Source organism: Panulirus ornatus, chromosome 65 (genome assembly GCF_036320965.1).
Source record: "Panulirus ornatus isolate Po-2019 chromosome 65, ASM3632096v1, whole genome shotgun sequence".
Lineage (NCBI taxonomy): Eukaryota > Metazoa > Arthropoda > Malacostraca > Decapoda > Palinuridae > Panulirus > Panulirus ornatus.
In genome coordinates, this window is record NC_092288.1 from 25,433,198 (window position 1) to 25,459,762 (window position 26,565).

Consider the following 26,565-nt stretch of genomic DNA (forward strand, 5'->3'; position numbering starts at 1 on the left):
TTGGTCTTATACTTCATTTGCATTTCTCATTTTACAATAAATATCTCTTGCTCATATTTTCATGACTGTCTAGACATTTCATCTTTCATACATGCCAGATTCTAAAATTTCATCCCCCAACCACCTTTATATCTGATATCCATTGTACTTTAGGTATTAACATCTCACTCTATTTTAAACAAATGCTTAGAAGAAGCTTTTTGCTGCAGTTTCTGGTTTCTTGCTTTTTCTGTACTGTACTTTCACATTTCTCATATTCATCAACCTCCTGAAGTAGAACACCATGTTACATTTTCCACTTCTAATCCACTGTAACATTATCTTGTAAAAAGAACGAATATGCCTCTGTGGGTTCTATAAAACCACAAAATCTTTCACTATCATAATTATCATGGTCAACTAATGTCTTTTTATGAATTTTAAGTCTTCCAGTAAAAGCTATCACAATCTTAGCTCACTATCCTTGATACCTGCTGTACATTTGTGAGCACACAAGTTTTATCCTTTATATTCATTAAAGAAATTGACTATTAAGACAAGCAGAGATGAAAAAAAATTAAATTCTAGTCTTAAATTCTCATGGATTAGGAAGCTGGTCAAGCCCTGTCATACACAAATCAAGTCGATGTACTGAAATACAAAGCATGTAAGTAATTTCTGTACAAGAATTACATTTCCGTGTAACAAACTTTATACTACTCATGACTGACGTCAAAGATTTCAATGCAAAACTATCACAAACTTTGGCTGCTTGTAAACCAATGTAGGTAGGGTAAATATCACCATAAGGGAATTCCCTCCAAAAACCATATATTTTGGATTTTTTACAAAAAAGGGGAAGCAAATCCCCATCGCATAATAGAAAAAGCCTTTTACATGCCTCCAGAGTTATGTTAGACCCTTATTGGATTACTTTCAACCACCTAGCTAATAAAATGTTTTGTTAGAATGGGGCTGGCGCTCCTCGATATTTCCCCTCTAACTTGCTCTGCCACTTTATCCCTGATCCCTTCCCACCTATTTCTGTATCCTTTTCTCACCATGATCATCCTTTCTCTTTACTCCAATATTTTCCCTCTACCTCATATTAATCCACGCCCCCTTGCCCGTCGAAATCCCCCTTTCCCCATCAACCATACCCAGCAGCTTTTTCTTTAAACTCAAAAGATAAGATTAATGTCTACCTTACCTTTTACCTCAACTTTCGCTACAACATCCCCCCCCCCCCACGTTTTACCTCAACTTTCGCCACAACATCTCCCCCCCCCCCCCCTCCCCATCAGTTTCTGCTACCCCTGTCCACCCCTTCCTCTCAAAGCACCCCCTCCCCCCCGGCCTTCCCCTTCCCCTTTTACAATTATCCTCTCCCCGTGGGAGGTGTCGGAGCCGGCAAGGGAATCACTTGGTCTCCTCCCGTCGGCCCAGCCAGACGCGCGTCTCTCCTGGCCGTGAGTATGGCAATAACCACAGCCCACCACACACTACCGCCACAATCCGTCGCACAACACAGCCCACCTCACACCACAATCCGTCGCACAACACAGCCCACCACACACCACAATCCGTCGCACAACACAGCCCACCACATACCAGGTCCTACAGTCCGGAACATACTAACAAAACCCACCACCACATACCAACATTACTCCCCCCCCCCGTACCAAATAGTGGCTGATCAAGAGGTTGGATAACCTGTAGGAGGGAATAAAGGGGAAATTCAGTGGGAGGAAACAGACGCATCTTGCTGGAAAATCCGCATGGGTTGAGGTGACCAGCGGAGTGTCACGGAGTTCTGTTCTGGGACATTACTTTTTATTATTTGTATTAATGACTTGCCTGAAGGAATGAAATCCTACCTAGATATGTTTAGATGATGTAACGGTCATACGAGAGATGGAGAGCAAGAAGGATTGCAGCAGCTTATAGGGTGGTTGATGAAACTCAACCCAAGCAAAAGCAAAGTTATGAGCATGGGGTAAAGTGAATGGCGGCCTGAATGTGATTATTACTTCACTGAAAATAAGTTTCACGATTCTGTATGAGAAGAACATGGGAGTAGACATCGACCGTAAGTTACCTGTGGCCAGAGTTCCGTGTCTAGAGAATAAAGGAGAGAAAACTGTCTGCTGGCAAACATCACAATAACTCAGAAGAGATGGATGGATAAGGAAAGGGTTAGCTAGCTTTTCATATTCTACATAATAAGACCAACACAAGAATATGCTTCTCAAGTGAGTTCACCTCATCGAATGAACCATTCACAACGTATGAGGAGGAGGTCGAGAGAGGGGTGGGGGGGACAAAGATTATACCAGAAATAAGAGGCTACGCTTCAGGGACAGACTGGAAGCTTGAAATTTAGGGACAAGGGAGAAGGATGACCTGATAACAACCTCTAAGATTTTCATAGAGACTGACCATGTGAACAGTGGACAGTTCTTTGTGAGACAGAGATAGAACAACCAGAGAACATAACATGAAATTTAGTTAGAATCTTATTAACATGGAAATATGTACATTTACAGTATGAGAGTGGAGGATGAATGGAACAGACAGGAGGACATTGTTAATGTAGACAGCAAACACATTCAGGGGTTGTTATGATAGTAGATAGTGTTCGAGAGATGGGCCCCGTACTGTGCACATAACCACAGGCCTACACACACCATTAAATCCAGCCATACACAACCACAGCCTGCCACACGTCACCACAACCAACCAAACACCACCACAACCCGCCAAACACAGCACCACAGCTCGCCACACACTTGACATACGTTAGCTATGTGTGTATGCATAAATACACAGGAATAGAACACATGGTACATATATATATATAGGGTCAAGACACGGGACAACACGAGTATAAAATGCAAACAGTAATCACACAGCCCGCCATACACACACAGGAACACATCCCGCCAATAAGCTCCACAGCCCGCTACACACCACAGCCCTCCCTACACCCAACAGTTCCCACACACTTCCACAGCCTGCCCCACAGAAATAAAGCCCGTCACAAACCTCAAAAGCCCGCTAGACAAAACCACAGCTCGCCACACACCAACAAAGACCGCAACATCACAACAGCCCGCGACACACCACCACAATCTGCTACAAAGCCCACCACACAGCACAACAGCCTTCCATGTACAACCACAGCCCGCCATACACCTCCACAGCCCATCATACACCACCACACACCGCTACACATCACCACAGCTTACCGCACACCTCCACAGCTTGCCGGACACCCCAACAACCCACCAAACACCACGCCACACTCATTCATTGCCCACCACCACAACACGCCACACATAACCATATTCCACCACATACCACCAGAGCACGCCATACTCATCCATAGCCAACCACAGCACCCCACACTCATCACAGCCCACCACACACCACCACAGCACGCCACACTTCACCATAGCTCGCCACACACCTCAAAAACACGCCACACATCCATAGCCCACCACAGCTCGACACACTATCATTGCCCGCCACGCACCTCAACAGCACAACACCACAACAGCCCGCCATACGCCACCACACATCGCCACAGCCTATCAGATATCACCGTAGCCACCAAACATTATACTTAAACTTTCTACACATGACCAATGTCCCACCACAAATCACCACAGGCAGCCACACATCGCCATAGCTCACCAGAACTACTCCTATTTCACGTATTTCAAACGTAATCCTCACTTATCCTGGGCCACTGCGTAATTACGAGTTCTTTAACCAACAATGACTCAGTTCTGTTTCTGGCGTATTCTAACCTGTTTCTCTCGTGGTCAAACCTGATTTCAACATCTTGACATGTTCAGATGCACATACTTATTTTCTTTACTTACTTATTTGTTTTACTTATTTCTACGTTTTTCTCCAATGCTTTTGAGGTGATCCTCATCATAACATTACTTTTTTCCCCGTTTCTGATGTTCTTCACCTGATTTTTCACACGTTAATTTCCTATGTAGTAATCCAAGGTCACTTTAATGACGTCGCCATTGACTGGGTGACAGCCTGTGACCTTACCTGACCTAATAATGTGTTTGGTGGCCCATCCTACACATCTGCACTTGCAACATTAATCCCTTCCACCCACACTCGTTGTCGGTGGTAGCAGGTCAAAATCTCTCTGTAATTATACATGACCTGACCCTTTCCTCAAGAAGCGCCGCTCTTACTGACTTAACCTCAAGTCCACCAGCATGGAGAGAGATCAGAAGCTTGCGACAATCGGCTTCGACGTCTCTAACTCTCTTTAGGAACAGCTATCCCTCACAGACCTGATCTCACCGCCTCTTATATACCCGTGTATCACCGCAGCAAACCAGTCAGGCACTTGGCTCACTACGAGACAAGTGTACCACTCCGGTACCTGAAGTCTTGGTCATTTGACTCCAGACTCATGCCGCCCTTAGGGAGTCTCCTCCGTCAGCAGGTCCCAATGCGACATCCTGACGTTCCATCTTCATGGCAGGCTTCATTGTGGCGAGGGATTAATGCTACAGGTGCAGATGTGTAGGATGGGCCACCAAATACATTATTCCTAAGAGTATTAAGTCAGGAGAGGTCACAGGCTGTCACCCAGTCAATGGCTACGTCATTATGGTGACCTTAGATCACTACAACTGTTTCAGACAGGTTCTTTGCCCATCGTTGGGGACACATTCCTCTCCTCATTTTGACCTCTTGGTTTAAGGCATGTTCTCGACCTGTATCAGTCATGTGTCTGACTAATTTCTCGTAATATTCACCTGTTCAAACTGTGGTCACACAGGTAACCTTGGTCGAATGTGAGGATGGGTGAGGAAGAGGAGCCACGAAAGCCGAGGGTGATCTACCTCCTTCATCTCTACTACATTCCGGTCATCATTGTCGTCGGTAAGCTATCGACCTCGCCTAACCCTACCTGATTTACCTCATTTGACCTGAGGCGACCAAGCATAACAAAACCTAGGCTTTACTGACTATTACTGTCCTTACCTGACCATGGCAGATCTTAAATTAGTGTAAATGATCATATTATGAACCTGACCAAAATTAATCTGAGCTACCTGAACATAACCTAACTTGACCATGGGTGACCTGAGACGACCTGGCTAGAGGCTGTACATAGTGAAGACCGCTGTGTAATCCATACACCCATCAGTCCAACAAGTCATTAGGTGACAGCTCATATGACTGACAGCCTAGTCGTCCAACACCCTCTCAATCAGACAACCCAGTAGTTCACCTTTAGTCCATAACTTTATCAGCTCATTAACATGGCAGCTCAAAAGTCCATCAGCCAATTAGTCTAACAACTTATTAGTCCAAAAGGTCATTAGTCTGGCAGCCCATTACTTTGGTCTGACTAATCATATGCCCAGCAGCCCATTACTTTGACAGCCTATTTGTCCATCAGCTCATTTAGTCAAACAGCCCAATTGTCTGACAGCCCATTACAACAGCCTATTAATCTTGCAGTTCATAAGTATGGTAGCCCATTGGTCTGTCATGTCATTAGCACTGGCATAGCCTCACTTTCTCTCATGTTCATCAGTTCTTCAAAACACTTTCCATCTTCCTTTCACTTCCTCCTTTGATTCAGCAACTCACCTTCCTTACTTCTCACAGTAACATGCATTTAGCCAAATATATTTCTGCTTTGAATGACAGACTCCACATCATGAATCTGTGCTGAGAGAGATATTTATCATTCATTATTATTCTATTTTTGGTTTGGGCACATGGAGAGAATGAGTGAGGAAAGATTGACCAAGAGGATATATGTGTCGGAGGTGGAGGGAACGAGGAGAAGAGGGAGACCAAATTGGAGGTGGAAAGATGGAGTGAAAAAGATTTTGTGTGATCGGGGCCTGAACATGCAGGAGGGTGAAAGGAGGGCAAGGAATAGAGTGAATTGGAGCGATGTGGTATACCGGGGTTGACGTGTTGTCAGTGGATTGAATCAAGGCATGTGAAGCGTCTGGGGTAAACCATGGAAAGCTGTGTAGGTATGTATATTTGCGTGTGTGGACGTATGTATATACATGTGTATGGGGGGGGGGGCCATTTCTTTCGTCTGTTTCCTTGCGCTACCTCGCAAACGCGGGAGACAGCGACAAAGTATAATAATAATAATAATATATTATTCTATTTATTTATGTATTATACTTTGTTGCTGTCTCCCGCCTTACATCCTCGATAAAAACTTTTCACTGCTTCTACAACTTGCCCCCACACCATATATTCTTAATACCTTCCACAGAGCATCTCTATCAACTCTATCATATGCCTTCTCCAGATCCATAAATGCTATAAACAAATCCATTTGCTTTTCTAAGTATTTCTCACATTCTTCAAAGCAAACACCTGATCCACACATCCTCTACCACTTCTGAAACCTCACTGCTCTTCCCCAATCTGATGCTCTGTACATGCCTTCACCCTCTCAATCAATAACCTCCCATAAATTTCACAGGAATACTCAACAAACCTATACCTCTGTAATTTGAGCACTCACTTCTATCCCCTTTGCCTTTGTACAATGGCACTCTGCAAGCATTCCTCCAATCCTAAGGCACCTCACCATGAGTCATACATACATTAAATAACCTTACCAACCAGTCAACAATACAATCACCCCCTCTATTAATAAATTTCACTGCAATAACATCCAAACCCACTGCCTTGCCAGCTCTCATCTTCCGCAAAGCTTTTACTACCTCTTCTTTGTTTACCAAATCATTCTCCCTAACCCTCTCACATTGCACACCACCTCGACCAAAACACCCTATATCTGCCACTCTGTCATCAAACACATTCAATAAACTTTCAAAATACTCACACCATCTCCTTCTCACATCACCACTACTTGTTATCACCTCCCCATTTGCCCCCTTCACTGAAGTTCCCATTTGTTCCCTTGTCTTACGCACTTTATTTACCTTCTTCCAAAACATCTTTTTATTCTCCCTAAAATTTAATGATACTCTCTCATCCCAACTCTAATTTGCCCCCTTTTTCACCTCTTGCACCTTTATCTTGACCTCCTGCCTCTTTCTTTTATACATCTCCCAGTCATTTGCATTATTTCCGTGCAAAAAATCATCCAAATGCCTCTCTCTTCTCTTTCACTAATAATCTTACTTCTTCATCCCACCACTCACTATCCTTTCTAATCTGCCCACCTCCCACTCTTCTCATGCCACAAGCATCTTTTGTGCAAGCCATCACTGCTTCCCTAAATACATCCTATTCCTCCCCCACTCCCCTTACGTCCTTTGTTCTCACCTTTTTCCATTCTGTACTCAGTCTCTCCTGGTACTTCCTAGCATGAGCAAGTTACCCATTTTATCAGCCATCTCCTAAGGGTGGATGAACAGCTGGGTTGAAATGGGCCAACTGCCATAACTATGCTCTTGACCCTGGGTGACCTGTGAATGTGTCCTAGGTCAGAAACACTAACTGCTACACCAAGCTTTGTAATGATAATGGTATCATTACAAAGCTTGCATTAAATATTCTACTACTTTTTTCTCTTCTTTTTTAAGAGGACAGAGCAGAGATATCCTACCAAAAAAATAAGAAATGGGAAGTCTATGTGGAGGTAAAACAATATCTTAGAATTAAATGATTACTATTACTATTAGAACCAAAACCTGGGATGAATAGTCCTGGCCCTGCCCAGCAGGTGTGGTGGGAAATGTGATCAGTGGGGCGGTGTTCCTCAGGACACGTCTCCGGCGACGTTCCTCATCATTCTTCCTAGCAGCCATGGCTGCTTCAGACACTGTGTTCCTTCTCCTTCTCCTGCTGCGCTGGCTCCTGCACCATGATGCCTTCACTGCCCTCAGGTTGGACATCCTCGACTCAGCCCTTGCCTGCAAGCTCATCAATTTTATTGGCTCCACCACCAACAGCATCAGCGTCTGGTAAGTCACCTGAGGTTAGGTTAGGATACCATACATCAGAAGGGGTCAAAGGATAGATCCAAAAGCAAGTAAAACACAACATATATTATATTAAAACTGCTTATACGTCTTAAAAGACAAAAAGATTTAACAGAAAAGGTTCAGAAAAAGGCAACTAAGTTGGTACTTGAATTAAGAGAGCTGAATTACAATGATAGGCCAAGGGCTAAAAGTATGTCCACCATGGAGGAGAGTAGAGGAAGGGGTGACCTAATTACAAAGTTCATTTTCCAAATCATTTGGACATGTTGAAAGATGCTGCACCAGAATAACTAAAGGCCATGACAAAGATCTTTTTAGAAAGGATATAAAGAAGTTTTGTTTCAACGTAAGGGAAGTGGAAGGCTGGAATGGAATAAAGGAAATAAGAAATGTTTAAAAGTCTACTTGATAGCATAAAAAAAATCAGGAAATGGGGCCCCTCAGTGTAGAATCCTCTTCCCATACTTTACAATACAAATAAGTAATAAGTGGTCAGCCAAAGCCATAGCAAATGTACAGGGCTTAAAACCTATTGTACTGAAAAGTTTCACATACAGCTAACCAAATTATATGTACAAATTACCACCCACACATAATACTAATGTACCACAATGTAATTACCCACATGAACACCTACCTTCCCTTCGTGTGGAAATAACCCACATGGGTAAGCACCTATTTTCACATGGAAATAACCACTCACTCTGACAACTAACCCATCTTCATGAGGAAAACTATCCACACGGACAACAAACCATCATGTGGAAATAACCATCCTGAATTAAGCCTTATATCTGGCAGGTTGACGGTGGCTTACACCCTGGAGCGGTGCATTGCAGTACAGTACCCACTGCGGCGGTCCACCATCTGTACTGTGGGCCGAGCCAAGTGCGCCATTTGCATCATCGTTTTAGCCAATGCAGTATCTTATCTGTACCTGCTGGTTATCTACGGTACACCTGCCAATGTAAGTGTACCTCAGGGTATAGTGCACCTGTACCTATTGATCAAATCATAAATCATTTTAAGGTTGAAGAACATTGACAACTTTTGTCAAAATGATCCCTGGCTTTGTGTTACTTTTGACACTCTGTTTTACTTAGATCCCCTGACTTAGCGTTACTTTGACCACTGAACTAGTTACTTTGATCCCTGATATTGTTACAATGACCCAGAACTTTGATCCCTGATATTTTGTTACAATGAACTAGAACTTGTTAATTTTGCCCCAACCTTGTGTTTCTTTATGATCTTGTGATATTTTTATCCTTGAACTTATTACAGTCCTCTGATACCTGACCTTGCACTACTGTAATATCATACCTTGTCTCCCATAAAATTCCCCCTTATTTCTCTTTCCTGCCAACATTTGAGCAGGATAAAAAATGGGTGGGAAGGTGCCTTCTGCTTTGCTATTCTGTTTCTGTCACAGAATTAGCTTATAATGCAGATAACCTTGTCTTGGACCATCAGGTCTCTTGTTATTTGTCCTTCCCACATGTTATGAATAGCAGTCTCTCTAGGACCAAGCCCTGAGCTACTTCATTGAGAAATGGACCCTGCTCCTTTTTCACTCCATTAATGCTGACTTCCAATTTTGTACCTCTTCTCCTGTACTTTGACCTCCTACTTTTCTTACTCAGTTCTCATGTGCTGTGCTTAAATCAAGAAAATTATCTCACAATCCTAACCATTGTCAAATATTCAAAAACACTAGAGTAGAAAGGGAGCAGTTTTGTTAAACATGCTTGTCCAATAGTACAGCTATGTTCTGAATTCTTAAATCATGATTATTTAAATATGTACCTATTGATTTTGTTATAACTGATTCAAATGATTTTCTCAAATATGTTATGCTGATATTGCAATATTCAGGGATTAGCTAAAATATCTAACACCTCTTGCTTTAATCATTGTTACAATGGTTATCTGTCATGATTCTGGTTCAATACCTGACTAGCAATTTATTAAATCAATATGCCATGAGCTGGCTTAACTTGATATTCCCCTAAAACTCTGTCAAATTTTTCATCTGGTTCAAGTTACCTATTTGACCTTGTATGTTTTCTTATTAGCAGTGTTACTGTTAATTTGAAAAAAAAATGTTATTTCACTTACTATGAAAATGTTGGCAACTTTTAGCAGTTTAACAAGTCTTCTCCAAAACCCCTGACCTTGATACTTGGATATCACAGCCTCGCACAACTCTGCCATCTAACCTTAATTAAATGAACATAATGGTGCAGCTCTTGACCCCAACAGTACTACTCGTGGGTATGATACCAAATGGTTGCATACTTTTGATCAAAGAGGTCATTCCTCGACAGATAGCAGACTGTGGCTTCTACCCAGAGTACAAGCGAGTTATGGCCGTGTTATCCCTGGCAGACCTCATCCTCATGGTATTCCTGCCTTTCATCCTTATTGTTGTCATGAACTCCCTCATTGTCTGGCGGCTTTGGACTTTCTCCAGGATTTTCCACAACACAGAGACCCACAGTGACTCTTCCAGGAAGGTGAGTATCATGCTGTTGATCCTGAAACATGCTTCAAGATGACTGTTACATTATGGGCCCTGAAACATGCTTCAAGGCAAGTGCCATGTTGGGAAGCATGAAATATACTTTAAGGCAAAAGTTATTCTGTTGAATGTGAAGTTCAGTTCAAGGTAATTACATATAGGTAATTACTAATCTGTCTGTCCTGGGATCCCCTGCTTTGAGGCTCCTGCATTGCTCAGGAGATGGTCACATCGACTGGGTGGGACCATGGGTCAAGAAGTGTGGTGGTGTGAAGAGAGTGGAGGACAGCTAAGAAGTAAATGTTCAGCATCATGGGCATGATGAGTCTTGTGATATGATGTAGTAGTATTTGTAATGTTGGAGAAATGGTTGGTGTCCAGAATGCAAATGAGAAAGTGTAATTTGAACATGCTTAGGGAGTTTAGTTTCTAATGGGTGTATGCCTGGTGGAGTGGAGTTTAAGACTTGATTGCAAGGGTGACTGTTGAGTGCTTGTCATGTCATTACAATTTCTGCACTCCTACGTCAGGATGATAATATTTTCCTGGGGACTCGCTGTTTACTGTTTATTAACATTCAGGTGTAAGATTGTTCTACGCATCACTTCAAAAATCCTAAGTCAGGACGATAATACTTCCCTGGACTGCTTCTGTCAACAACATGCTTTATAGGAGCCTTAATCTTTTTAAAGGATGGTTTTGTGTTGTGAAACCTGGAACACATAAACAAGAGATAAGTGTGATGAGATTCCCTAAACCTACCTCATGGCTGGTTATTTTTCATGGAGCTTGGAATATGCATCACGGTCAGTGTTTTGGAACTATGAACAGATTTCAAGGTAAGAGCTGTATAATGGAGTCTGGATATGCATCATGATCAGTGTGATGGAGCCTTCAGTGTCTTTCAAGGTTTGCATTATGTTGTGAGGCCTGAAATGTACATCATGATCAGTTCTATGTACCTTGGAACACATCAGTGGATTAGCAGTACTACAATGCAGACCTTCATTTTTATACTGTCAAATTCTATACTGGCTTAAGCCAATATACAGTTGAAATGTGCATTTTTCTTCTTTTGCAGAACTTTTTAAGCTTTCAAATCTAATTCCATTCACTACCAGTTCTCCAGACTTTTCTAAGATATATCAGGATTTAATAAACATGACAAACTATAATCATAATAGATGACTAATATAGAATTCTTTAAAAAAAACTGTTACATATTTGCTTTTGTCTTCCAATCTCCAAAATCAGAACAGATTCAGAAAGCTATTTTAAGAAATTTTAAATTAAGAGCTCTTTTCATATGTGAGTAATTAGTAAAGTTGTTGAAAACTTGTCATATATATATATTCATCTATCTGTTATACTTTGTTGCTGTCTCCCGCGTTAGCGAGGTAGCGCAAGGAAACAAACGAAAGAATAGCCCAACCGACCCACATATACATGTATATACATACATGTATATACATACATTGTACAAAGGCAAAGTGGATAAAAGTGAGTGCTCAAATTACAGAGGTATAAGTTTGTTGAGTATTCCTGGGAAATTATATGGGAGGGTATTGATTGAGAGGGTGAAGGCATGTATAAAGCATCAGATTGGGGAAGAGCAGTGTGGTTTCAGAAGCGGTAGAGGATGTGTGGATCAGGTGTTTGCTTTGAAGAATGTATGTGAGAAATACTTAGAAAAGCAAATGGATTTGTATGTAGCATTTATGGGTCTGGAGAAGGCATATGATAAGAGTTGATAGAGATGCTCTGTGGAAGGTATTAAGAATACATGGTGTGGTAGGTAAGTTGTTAGAAGCAGGGAAAAGATTTTATTGAGGATGTAAGGCATGTGTACGTGTAGGAGGAGAGGGATGTGATTGGTTCTCAGTAAATGTTGGTTTGTGGCAGGGGTGCATGATGTCTCCTTGGTTGTTTAATTTCTTTATGGATGGGGTTGTTAGGTGGTGAATGCAAGAGTTTTGGAAAGAGGAGCAAGTATGCAGTCTGTTGTCGATGAGAGAGCTTGGGAAGTGAGTCAGTTGTTGTTCACTGATGATACAGCGCTGGTGGCTGATTCGGGTGAGCAACTGCAGAAGCTGGTGACTGAGTTGGTAAAGTGTGTGAAAGAAGAAAGCTGAGAGTAAATGGGAATAAGACCAAGGTTATTAGGTACAGTAGGGTTGAGGGACAAGTCAATTGGGAGGTACATTTGAGTCAATTGGGAGGTACGTTTGAATGGAGAAAAACTGGAGGAAGTGAAGTGTTTTAGATATCTGGGAGTGGATTTAGCAGCGGATGGAACCATGGAAGCAGAAGTGAATCATAAGGTGGGGAGGGGGTGAATGTTCTGGAAGCACTGAAAAATGTGTGGAAGTCGAGAACATTATCTTAGAAAGCAAAAATGGGTATGTTTGAAGGAATGGTGGTTCCAACAATGTTATATTGTTGCAAGGCGTGGGCTATAGATAGAGTTGTGCGGAGGAGGGTGGATGTGCTGGAAATGAGATGTTTGAGGACAATATGTGGTGTGAGGTGGTTTGATCGAGTAAGTAATGAAAGGAAAAGAGAAATGTGTGGTAATAAAAAGAGTGTGGTTGAGAGAGAAGAAGAGGGTGTTTTGAAATGGTTTAGTCACATGGAGAGAATGAGTGAGGAAAGATTGACAAAGAGGATATATGTGTCAGAGGTGGAGGGAACGAGGAGAAGTGGGAGACCAAATTGGAGGTGGAAAGATGGAGTGAAAAAGAAACTGAGTGATCGGGGCCTGAATATGCAGGAGGTTAAAAGGCATGCAAGGAATAGAGTGAATTGGAACGATGTGGTATACCGGGGTCGACGTGCTGTCAATGGATTGAACCAGGGCATGTGAAGCGTCTGGGGTAAACCATGGAAAGTTTTGTGGTGCCTGGATGTGAAAAAGGAGCTGTGTTGGGGGGTTTTTTAAAACTGGAAATGATTGAAAATGTGACCTTTGTTGTTTTTCCTACGCTACCCCGCCAACAGACGAGGGGGTTTTTCCTTTTTTTTGGGGGGGGCCAGAAAAAAAGGGGAAAAATTTTGTACTTTTTGTGGGTTTGGGGAAAAATTGGGGGTGTTTTGTTTTTTAGGGGTGGAGTGTAAATAATGGTATTTTTGGGGGGGGGGTTCTTTTGGGGGTTTTTTTTTTAAGGGGGGGGGGGGAAAAAAAAAAAAAAAAATTTTAAATTTTTTGGGGGGGGTTTTGGGGTTTTTTTTTTTTTGTTTGGTTTTGGGGGGGGGGTTTTTTAAAAGGGTTTTTTTTTAATGGGAAGGGGAGGAAAAGATTTTTTTAAAAAAAAAAAAATTTTTTTTTTTTTTAAAAAAAAAAATTTTAGTGGGGGTTAATTATTTGTGTGGGGTTTTAAAACAGGGGGGGGGGGGTGGGGTTTTTTGGGGGGGGGGGGGTTTTTCAAAACCCCAAAAACCCTTTTTTAAAAAATTTTAAAAATTTTTTTTTGGAATTTTAAATTTAAGTGTTTGTAATTTAAACCATGAGATGAGGTGTGGGCCTTTGTTGTTCTTTTCCTATGGCTACTCTGACATGGGAGGGTTAATTTATGGGCGTGCAAGAGAAGGGAACAGAAAAATTAATGTAATGTTATATATAAAATATGGTGTATATAAAAATAAATTTTATGTTAGATTATAGGTATGTATATTTGCATGTGTGGATGGTTAGTATAAATGTTATGTGGGTGGGGTTTGGGGCCCTTCTTTCATCTGTTTCCTTGTGCTACCTCGCTAACCAGGAGACAGCGACAAAGCAAATAAAAAAAAAAAATAATTTAAATTTTATATATATATATATAAATAAAAATTTCTTTTTTTTATTATTTTGCTTGTCCTGTTCCCGCATTGCGAGGGAACGCAAGGAAACAGACAAAGAAATGGCCAACCCAAACCCCTACACATCTATATACACACATGTCCACACACGCAAATATACATACCTATACATCTCAATGTACACATATATATATACACAGACACATACATATATAACCATGCACACAATTCGCACTGTCTGCCTTTATTCATTCCCATCGCCACCTCGCCACACATGGAATACCATCCCCCTCCCCCTCATGTGTGCGAGGTAGCGCTAGGAAAAGACAACAAAGGCCTCATTCGTTCACACTGTCTCTAGCTGACATGCAATAATGCCCGAAACCACAGCTCCCTTTCCACATCCAGGCCCCACACAACTTTCCATGGTTTACCCCAGACGCTTCACATGCCCTGATTCAATCCACTGACAGCACGTCAACCCCGGTATACCACATCGATCCAATTCACTCTATTCCTTGCCCGCCTTTCACGCTCCTGCATGTTCAGGCCCCGATCACTCAAAATCTTTTTCACTCCATCTTTCCACCTCCAATTTGGTCTCCCTCTTCTCCTCGTTCCCTCCACCTCCGACACATATATCCTCTTGGTCAATCTTTCCTCACTCATTCTCTCCATGTGCCCAAACCATTTCAAAACACCCTCTTCTGCTCTCTCAACCACGCTCTTTTTATTTCCAAACATCTCTCTTACCCTTACATTACTTACTCGATCAAACCATCTCACACCACACATTGTCCTCAAACATCTCATTTCCAGCACATCCACCCTCCTGCGCACAACTCTATCTATAGCCCACGCCTCGCAACCATACAACATTGTTGGAACCACTATTCCTGCAAACATACCCATTTTTGCTTTCCGAGATAATGTTCTCGACTTCCACACATTCTTCAAGGCTCCCAGGATTTTCGCCCCCTCCCCCACCCTATGATTCACTTCCACTTCCATGGTTCCATCCGCTGCCAGATCCACTCCCAGATATCTAAAACACTTTACTTCCTCCAGTTTTTCTCCATTCAAACTTACCTCCCAATTGACTTGACCCTCAACCCTACTGTACCTAATAACCTTGCTCTTATTCACATTTACTCTTAAGTTTCTTCTTTCACACACTTTACCAAACTCAGTCACCAGCTTCTGCAGTTTCTCACATGAATCAGCCACCAGTGCTGTATCATCAGCGAACAACTGACTCACTTCACAAGTTCTCTCATCCACAACAGACTTCATTCTTGCCCCTCTTTCCAAAACTCTTGCATTCACCTCCCTAACAACCCCATCCATAAACAAATTAAACATATATATATATATATATATATATATATATATATATATATATATATATATAGCAGTGTGTGTGATCTAGTAAATGCATAAAACCACTAAGAAATTGAAACATGAAAAATTCCCAAGTGCACTTTCGTGTAATGATCACATCGTTGGGGCAGATACAAGAATGAGATAGATGTAGAACAGTCTGTGATATACAGGGAAGAGATGTAGCTAAAACGCCACTGGTAAACAAGCGTTACTGGATGGTGGTGTTTGGGTCATTGGTGTTCTTATCTGGCATCATATCTGTCATAGAATTTTTTTTGTGTGGACAAGAAAGGGAACTGTATACAAATTATGCCTACAACAAAGCTATCAAGTTTATATTGACCTTCACTAACATCAATTTTACAATTCTTTGCGTATTTGATAATAGAAGATTCTATATTTTTTGTATGAAAGGATTTACAGTTAATAACTGAATTGGGGTTACTCCAGTTAGTACAATGGTCATAATCTTTAGAATAATTAAACAAAACATGATTCTTCTCCTGTTCTTATACTATATTTATGGTGACTGAGTTTGGTAAAGTGTGTGAAAGAAGAAAGTTAAGAGTAAATGTGAATAAGAGCAAGGTTATTAGGTACAGTAGGGTTGAGGGTCAAGTCAATTGGGAGGTGAGTTTGAATGGAGAAAAACTGGAGGAAGTGAAGTGTTTTAGATATCTGGGAGTGGATCTGGCAGCGGATGGAACCATGGAAGCGGAAGTGGATCATAGGGTGGGGGAGGGGGCAAAAATTCTGGGAGCCTTGAAGAATGTGTTGAAGTCAAGAACATTATCTCGGAAAGCAAAAATGGGTATGTTTGAAGGAATAGTGGTTCCAACAATGTTGTATGGTTGCGAGGCGTGGACTATGGATAGAGTTGTGCGCAGGAGGATGGATGTGCTGGAAATGAGATGTTTGAGGACAATGTGTGGTGTGAGGTGGTTTGATCGAGTAAGTAACGTAAGGGTAAGAGAGATGTGTGGAAATAAAAAGAGCGTGGTTGAGAGAGCAGAAGAGGGTGTTTTGAAATGGTTTGGTCACATGGAGAGAATGAGTGAGGAAAGATTGACCAAGAGGATATATGTGTCGGAGGTGGAGGGAACGAGGAGAAGAGGGAGACCAAATTGGAGGTGGAAAGATGGAGTGAAAAAGATTTTGTGTGATCGGGGCCTGAACATGCAGGAGGGTGAAAGGAGGGCAAGGAATAGAGTGAATTGGATCAATGTGGTATACCAGGGTTGATGTGCTGTCAGTGGATTGAATCAGGGCATGTAAAGCGTCTGGGGTAAACCATGGAAAGTTGTGTGGGGCCTGGATGTGGAAAGGGAGCTGTGGTTTCGGGCATTATTGCATGATAGCTAGAGACTGAGTGTGAACGAATGGGGCCTTTGTTGTCTTTTCCTAGCGCTACCTCGCACACATGAGGGGGAAGGAGGATGGTATTCCATGTGTGGCGAGGTGGCGATGGAAATGAGTAAAGGCAGACAGTATGAATTGTGTGCATGGGTATATATGTATGTGTCTGAGTGTGTATATATATGTGTACAGTGAGATGTATAGGTATGTATATTTGCGTGTGTGGATGTGTATGTATATACATGTGTATGGGGGTGGGTTGGGCCATTTCTTTCGTCTGTTTCCTTGCGCTACCTCGCAAACGCGGGAGACAGCGACAAAGCAAAATGAAAAAAAAATATAATATATATATATATATATATATATATATATATATATATATATATATATATATATATTATGAAACTATCTAGAGTTTTTTCTTTTCCCACTAATCTAGTGTGAAGGAACTGGAGAGACACCACTTAGACCCCTCTTGCCTGCACCTCAACCATCCTCACACCATTCTCAAAGCCATGAAGTCATATCTACCCCATGTGGAGTCACACTAACACTATGTGTTACCAAGATTTCAACCCTTGTTCCAAAATGTACATCCAATGCCACCATGTCTACCACATTCATTGCTACTTCTAAATCCTATTCTGCTGTATCAGCACACTATAATGCCACCTCTTCCTTCAATCTTACTACATCTACACCTTCTTTTGCCACATCTAAGCACACACACACCATGGATTCAGTCCCCACTCATTTAGGGCACATCACTGGTTCAACTCCACACTTGCTTACTAAAACAAGTTCAGAACAAGCAAGTGATCCACTTGTAAGTCCAGTCAGTGACTTATCCCTTGTCCAAGTTGTTGAGTCATCTCCAAGTCAAGCAAATAACTTACACTCTGAACAGTTTGGTAACTCATACACAAGTCATATCAGTGATTCACAATTAGGTCAGACGTTGAAGTCCCCTATTAGTCAGGTCACGGACACATTTCCTGACCAGATGAATGAGTCATCAAGTCAGAGTAAATGCTCATCTTCAGGTCACATAAGTGACCCAACCACAAGCCAGCTTAATGACTTATCTACAAGTCAGATGAAGGGAAGCAACAAGGACCAAGTCTGGTCATTTTCTGAAGATCTTGCTCAGGGTAAGTACTCACAATTACCTTCACCTGTTTGACCTACCTGAACATCAACCTCACCCTATTCGACCTACCCTAACCTTTTATGACTAATAGTATATCAACAAAGGTAGTATTAAAGTTACATTTATGTTTGCCACTTTCATATAAACATTCTGATCATTTAAGATAAATGAAAGTTTGTTTATCATGAAAACATTTTTTAACCCAAATTTCCTTCAAAACAATTTGAAGGTCCAATTCTAACCCAAAAGTGTAAAAAAAAATTCTCTTTATAATGAATGGTGAAGTGCTGATGTACAGATCTTTGTGTATCTGTGAATTTCACTGCCAAAAAACAAATTTTGTGGTGAAATAATTTCTAAAGGATTCCAAGCCTTATCCCTTCCATCAAGATGACAGTAGTTTTTAAACTGGATCATTTTTTTGCCTTTCCTGCTGTAATCAGAAAGAAAGTTTTCCAATTTCTTTGGTTCTATTGCCATTTAAGTACTCTTATATATGTTTATAGTTCCTCCCCCATATCCATTATTTCCCTAATTTCAGTTAAATATTTTTTCTCACTAAAAATCAAGGACACTGAAATAAGCACAAAGTAAAACAATAAGTGATGACAATACACTTTTAAGGTATCTTTACTGTTTTAAAAACTCCATTTTAAAAAGTTAAAGAACTATGTGACTGATATTAGAAATAACGCTGTACAACTAAAGACATACCTAGGAATGGACCCATTACAATCCAGTGAAGCGTATGAATAAAGCTAATACTCATGCAATCAGTAAAAATCTGCTATAATATGAATATTCCCCAAATCTTTCCGACCAACTGATAAAATGCAATGCTGAACCCAATGAAAGAAAAATACCGACCAGAAGTATGCATTATACCATCAAAAAGAAAAAAGTGTTCTCGTATATATATTATCAGAAAATTATTACACATTATAGTTACCAAAGAGTAATGCGGCAGTTGAGGGAATAATTAGCGTACATGGGGTGTTCAGTGTTGTAAATGGAAATGGTGAAGAGCTTGTAGATTTGTGTGCTGAAAAAGGATTGGTGATTGGGAATACCTGGTTTAAAAAGAGATAGTATTATTATCAGCCATTGTTTCTGGTGCTGATGCAGAAGAACCATCACTCATCTCATTTTCCCTTACATTATGAGCATATTCTTGACATCCACAAGCCTTATAAAGATCACCAGGTCATTGGGTCCTCTTTGCACAATACAAGCACTCACAACAATCTTAGCTTCAGTATATCTCAGGCCTTCCCAAATGGAAGGGCTGACGTTTCTGGGTGATATGTTAACTCATAAAAGACTGATCATTGCTGGCCATGCAAAGCTTCAAAGCACTACTGATAATGCTAGCTGGAATGTGTGTAGGGGCATAATTTTTGTTTTCTTCTGTTACCTTCCCATTTTTCATATATCTTGGAGAATCCTTTATCCAGGTTTCTAACCTCACAAAACACACGAGTGTCCAAAGAATCTCTCACGACCAAAAAGGATACTAATCAGCAGTGTCTTCCATGTTACAACTTGAGACCTTAAGAGTAATTTAGTCTGCTCAGTTGATAAGATACTATCACACCAGTAGCAAACTGTTTTCTAAACAACTGTTATACGAGTTTATTCCTTTCACTTGCATGCCTCTACTGTACTACATGTCATGGTAATCAAACTAAAGGCAATCTTTACATTTAATTCATAAGACTGCCAGATATGTCTGACAGAGTATGAAATTCCAATTTCTGACACATGTGCTAGTTTGGAAACCAGTAAAGTTCTTCTGCAGATCAGAATATCTATTACAACCTCTACTGCTGTTTATCTATTTCCCAAGATTTTCATTTTGCCCTGAATAGGGTTTTTGTCATTTCCACACATGTACATTAAAGGTTCCCCAAAAGAGTTATCTGTCTAATGTAGTGGGTGCTGTTCTTTTCTTCCTAAACTGAAAATAATCCTTTATCAGACCACCTGACTTTCCATTTCATATCACCAAGATCACGTTCTGGCCATCAGAGACCATACCCAAACCCCTCAGGGCCACGCCCAGAGTTTTAAGGACCGTGTCAAGGCCACCAGAGACCCCATCCAGGACAGAGACTACACTCAGACCACTATAGGCCACACCCAAGCCATAAGAGACCACATCCAAGCCACCAAAGACCATACCCAGACCCCTGAGGACCATGTCAAGGCCACCAAAGACCACACTCAGACCACTCAAGGCAACAACCAGACCAACAAGGCTCACAACAAGACCATCACAGACCACACCCATAGGATCAGGGGTTACACACAAGCCAATAGAACTTACAACCAGATCAGGAGAGACCATGCCCAGATCCTTAAAGATCATGACAAACTCACCAAAGACCAAACCCAAATCAGTAAGAACCTAGCCCAGACCACTCTAGATCACAGTAATACTAAAAATTGGCGCCAAGTTCATACTAACACAAAAAACTGTATTCACACTACCACTAAAGACAACAACTACACCAACATTCAAGACCCCAGCTCCAAAACCAAAAGAGTCTATGCCCATACTAAGGATAATATAAAAGACCACATCCAAACAAAAGGAGACCACAGTCACATCAACAGGAACCATACCCACATCATTGCTAGAGACCACAGCATCACCACCATGACTACTGACTGCCCCCTCTCCACCAGACACCACACTCACAAGACTGTAAAAGACCATTCCAACACCACCACAGCATTTCCTAGAGACCATGCTTCTTTCACCAACAGAGACCATGCCAATACCAATAATCGAAAGTTCACTCACAATACTTCTAGAGAACGTACACATACCACCAGAGATATAGCTCTTACCACCACTAAAGATCACATTCACACTAACTCTAGATACCATGCCCACATACAAAACCATATGCATACAAGAAACCATTCCCTCAGAGACCATACCCAGACTAATGACAATGCTCCCACCAGAGACCATATCCATACCAGAGACTATGTTCACACTAGAGACCATACTCACACCAGAGACCATGCCCACAACAACATAAGCAAGATGCTCATCCTTATCTCCACTATGTTCATCGTTCTACAATTGCCAAGGTAGGTGTCTCATCCTTTCCCTCTGACTATCCCTTTCACATTTCCTGTTGCTAATGCTTCTTACTGTCTCTCATAATCTGTCTCTCCTTAATGCTCATTATCTCTTTCTGCTTGTCTTAGCATCTATCCTACAGCCTCTGTCATTCTCAGTGTTAAAGTATCTCTACCTCTGCTTTTATCTCTTTGATGTCTTTTTATCTCTCTCATGGTGTCTGTCTCTCTCGTTCTCTTCATCATCAGCTCCTATTTCTTTTTATCTTATGATCTCTCATTTTCTCTACAAAATCTTGTCTCATATACTATCTTTTATGATCTCTCTTACAGTGCCATCTTATTCCCTTTCATTAAATCTCACAACCCATTTCCCTCACTATCTATCATTGTCTCGTTATGGCTTTTCTTTACCTCACTAACTCAAACTATTCTAGTGTATATGAACAAATAAAAAATCTTGGGAGTATCTGTCTACCCTATCCACTCATCTGTTCACTAATGCAATATTCTGTGAGCCATATAAAGCCAACAAAATGTCATCAAGTGAACTACCACATGAATGCCTTGAATAAAAGAACCTGTCATTTGAAAAGTTACATGGGCAGTGTTTGAACCCAATATATCACAAACAGTAGTGAGGTATAAGTTTGTTTTGTATTCCTGGTAAATTATATGGGAGGGTATTGATTGAGAGGGTGAAGGCATGTACAGAGCATCAAATTGGGGAAGAGCAGTGTGGTTTCAGAAGTGGTAGAGGATGTGTGGATCAGGTATTTGCTTTGAAGAATGTATGTGAGAAATACTTAAAAAAAGAAATGGATTTGTATGTAGCATTTATGGATCTGAATAAGGTATATGATACAGTTGATAGAGATGCTCTGTGGAAGGTATTAAGAATATATGGTGTGGGAGGCAAGTTGTTAGAAGCAGTGAAAAGTTTTTATCGAGGATGTAAGGCATGTGTACGTGTAGGAAGAGAGGAAAGTGATTGGTTCTCAGTGAATGTAGGTTTGCGGCAGGGGTGTGTGATGTCTCCATGGTTGTTTAATTTGTTTATGGATTGGGTTGTTAGGGAGGTGAATGCAAGAGTTTTGGAAAGAGGGGCAAGTATGCAGTCTGGTGTGGATGAGAAAGCTCGGGAAGTGAGTCAGTTGTTGTTCGCTGATGATACAGCGCTGGTGGCTGATTCATGTGAGAAACTGCAGAAGCTGGTGACTGAGTTTGGTAAAGTGTGTGAAAGAAGAAAGTTGAGAGTAAATATGAATAAAAGCAAGGTATTAGGTACAGTAGGGTTGAGGGTCAAGTCAATTGGGAGGTAAGTTTGAATGGAGAAAAACTGGAGGAAGTGAAGTGTTTTAGATATCTGGGAGTGGATTTGGCAGCGGATGGAACCATGGAAATGGAGGTGAATCATAGGGTGGGGGAGGGGGCGAAAATTCTGGGAGCCTTGAAGAATGTGTGGAAGTCGAGAACATTATCTCGGAAAGCAAAAATGGCTATGTTTGAAGGAATAGTGGTTCCAACAATGTTGTATGGTTGCGAGGCATGGGCTATGGATAGAGTTGTGCGCAGGAGGGTGGATGTGCTGGAAATGAGATGTTTGAGGACAATATGTGATGTGAGGTGGTTTGATCGAGTAAGTAATAATAGGGTAAGAGAGATGTGTGGTAATAAAAAGAGTGTGGTTGAGAGAGCAGAAGAGGGTGTTTTGAAATGGTTTGGTCACATGGAGAGAAAGAGTGAGGAAAGACTGACCAAGAGGATATATGTGTCAGAGGTGGAGGGAACGAGGAGAAGTGGGAAACCAAATTGGAGGTGGAAAGATGGAGTGAAAAAGATTTTAAGTGATTGGGGCCTGAACATGCAGGAGGGTGAAAGGCATGCAAGGATTAGAGTGAATTGGAACAATGTGGTATACCGGGGTCGACGTGCTGTCAATGGATTGAACCTGGGCATGTGAAGCGTCTGGGGTAAACCATTTAAAGTTCTATGGGACCTGGATGTGGAAAGGGAGCTGTGGTTTCGGTGCATTATTACATGACAGCTAGAGACTGAGTGTGATTGAATGTGGCCTCTGTTGTCTTTTCCTAGCGCTACCTCACACACATGAGGGGGGAGGGGGTTATTCCATGTGTGGCGGGGTGGCGATGGGAATGAATAAGGGCAGATAGTATGAATTATGTACATGTGTATATATGTATATATCTGTGTGTGTATATATATGTATACATTGAGATGTATAGGTATGTATATTTGCCTGTGTGGACGTGTATGTATATACATGTGTGTGTGGGTGGGTTGGGCCATTCTTTCGTATATTTCCTTGCGCTACCTTGCTAATGCGTGAGACAGCGACAAAGCAAAATAATAATAATAATAAAAATAATAGTGAGGTAAATGATATGCATGCTGTGGTGGTTCACTCGATGAAGGATCATTAATTTCTCACAAATGTCTGCTTCTCAATGATATGCTTATTCCCTAATATTCTCAATTCAAAGATATCAATATCTTATGAATGTTTATCTACCACTAATAATTTAATTCAAATTCTCACAACAAACTTAGGGGCCAACATGGGACTCAAAATGCTTCATCTGCATGTCTAATACATATAATACATCTTGACATATATGGTAAGTAAGGTGGTATGCAAACAAACGGGTCAGAGCTGAGGTTTCCTTCTTTAATGTTTTGTCTTCACCAAAGTTTTCCTCAGAAAGTACATCTTTTGTAAGTCCAGGATATGCACACCAATAACTACACATTTCTTGTTATCTTCATGTATTTTGTCTCCCCCAATAATTCACTGCTAAATCCTTTTTAAATTTCTGACCATATCAACAATGTAACATTTGTTGTACAGTATCGAATTATGTCTCCTTACTTACTTGTGCCGTTGCTCCTTTCTGTCTCTTAACTACCCAGCTGCCGTTTCTCGGCGTCTTTAACGTATATATGTCATAATCTCACACTACCTCAATATGTAAATTATTTGGTCTCTGCTTAATAGATGAGTATCTAATGTTCTCATCTATCCCATTACTATCTACCTATGTCCCTCAAATGTCTGCCACAGCTTTGTTATATTCATGTGTTTCTAAATAGTTAAATGTGTCCATATCCAACACTCATGCAATATCAATCTTTTCCCTTTTTAATCGCCATTATTATGTATTTATATCATAACTTCCCCTGCGTCTGCCTACTCGCTGTTTCGTTGTCAGGACTTTACCGTAACTGGTGAGTACATAAAGACATTTCTGCACCACCGTACAACAGTTTCTTCCACGCGCTTAAACCTTAAAAATAAATTAATAATAGTATGGACTCGTGTTTATACTACGAACCTGTGATATTTCCTTGCTGACAAGAATGATTCTATTTGTTTACCTTCTGTTCAGGAAGGTAGACGAGCTTATGTATTTTTCGGTTGTTTACCTTTTATGATAGGGATTACGAGCCACTATTCTGACTGTTAGCAATTTGCAATTTTTCTATACTACAGAGTCCATTGCACAAGAACTTTGCAGGACATTGGAAACTATGTTGATTTTCTCTTAGTAACGATTTGATTACACCAGATAATGTGGCATCGGGAGAATTTATTAAAACCTCTAGAGATTTGAAGACGACAGTACAACTAGCAGACTGTCAAGATGATAGTTATTTCTTTCCTTCAGATAGTAACATCAGTATCAAAAACTATATATATATATATATATATATATATATATATATATATATATATATATATATATATATATATATATATATATGAAATATGTGTGTTCAATGCAAATATTATTAAATACAACCATTTATTTTTCCGTGTATGTCGGCTGGTTGTAGCTACCTGGTGCGTGTGTACATGGTCCTGAAGTACCGTCAGGAGGAGGAAGCCAACCATCACCTGACGCAGTCAGAGGAACTGGTCCAAGTACAGGAGGTCTTTCTGTGCCTCTATTACCTGCACTTCGCCGTCAACTTCCTCCTTTACACCATCTGCGGCTCCAACTTCCGCCAAAGCCTCCGTCAGCTGGTTATCTCCAAGGTTAAGCATCTCGCCAACTGGGGACGTCGTAGGGGAAAGGGAGACCAGCTGTAGTCCCCTCAGTTATAGTCTTATCACCATCTGTAGTCCACTCGTCAACTGTCGCCCCATTATCAGCTGTAGTCCCATCGTCAGCTGTAATTACATTAAGAGTTGTAATCCCATCATCAGCTATAAACCCATCATCAGCTGTAACCCCATCATTAGCTGTAACCCCATCATCAGCTGTAACCCCATCATTAGCAGTAACCCCATCATCAACTGTCACCATAAAAAACTAAAGTTTCTTAACCAACTGCAGTCACTTGAACAGCTGTAGTACCTGTCACCTGTGAATATCTACTGTCTTCTGGCTGTCTGTAGTCCCGTGACCAGCTTCTTCTCGGCATCAGACGGTCTACGTAGCCATCTGTAGTTAGGTAACCAATTGTCATCTTGTAACCCGTAGCCCTATGACCTGATCGTTCCTAGCGTCAGCTGTAACCCCATGATCAGCTGTAGGCCAACGAACAGCAGCTGTTCAGAAATTATCTGTAGCCCAATGACCATTGTAACTTTCCTTCAAGTTTGGCCCCGTCATCAGCCGTGGCCCGTAATACGTTGTCGCATGGTTGTCCATATGTAACCAAATTTTCATAATTCCAAACCCGCGTCAGACATACCCAGTGATCACATATCTAACTATATGTCATCAGAGACAGTGTCTTTTCATACTTGTCCGTAGTTTCCCTCGTTAGCGGGGTAGTGCCAGGAGCAGACGATGAAAGACTGGATTCGCTGACCCAATCTCTAACTCCTTTGTGTAATACACCGAAACCACAGCTCCCTATCCTCAACCAGGCCTCAAAGACCTGCTATGATTTCCCCCGGCCACTTCACGTACCCTGGTTCAGTCCATTGGTAGCACGTCGCCCCTTGTGCGTTACATTGTTCCAAATCAATTTTCTCGTTAAACTTACCAACTACCTGTAGTTTATTGTTTCATTAATATCTGCAGAAAAATAGTCTTTTTCTTTACATTTGTATACATATATCACCAATGTATCAGTATTCATGTTCTTGTATTCTTGTAAAGATTTGAGAACTGATTAATAAGGAATGAATTACTAATATATGAAAAGTAATCAATGCAAGAGAATCTGTGTAATTATGTGTTTACATATACTCGTGAGTTTACACGTCTGTGAACTTGCATGATAAATGGTTAGTTCTAGGTTCTTGTTTTGAAGATGTTCCTACTAACCATAGT

General features: G+C 41.1%; 1 protein-coding gene across 1 annotated transcript; it reads left to right on the forward strand.

Moving 5' to 3' along the window:
* Positions 1–1,379: 1,379 nt before the first annotated feature.
* On the forward strand, positions 1,380–26,565 carry LOC139746452 (uncharacterized). Its single transcript, XM_071657702.1, has 8 exons — positions 1,380–1,448; positions 4,799–4,902; positions 7,697–7,937; positions 8,760–8,925; positions 10,286–10,474; positions 17,456–18,167; positions 20,176–21,268; positions 25,115–26,565. Exons 2-8 carry the CDS (start codon positions 4,821–4,823, stop codon positions 25,368–25,370), a joined length of 2,739 nt encoding a protein of 912 aa, XP_071513803.1. The 5' UTR covers positions 1,380–1,448; positions 4,799–4,820; the 3' UTR covers positions 25,371–26,565.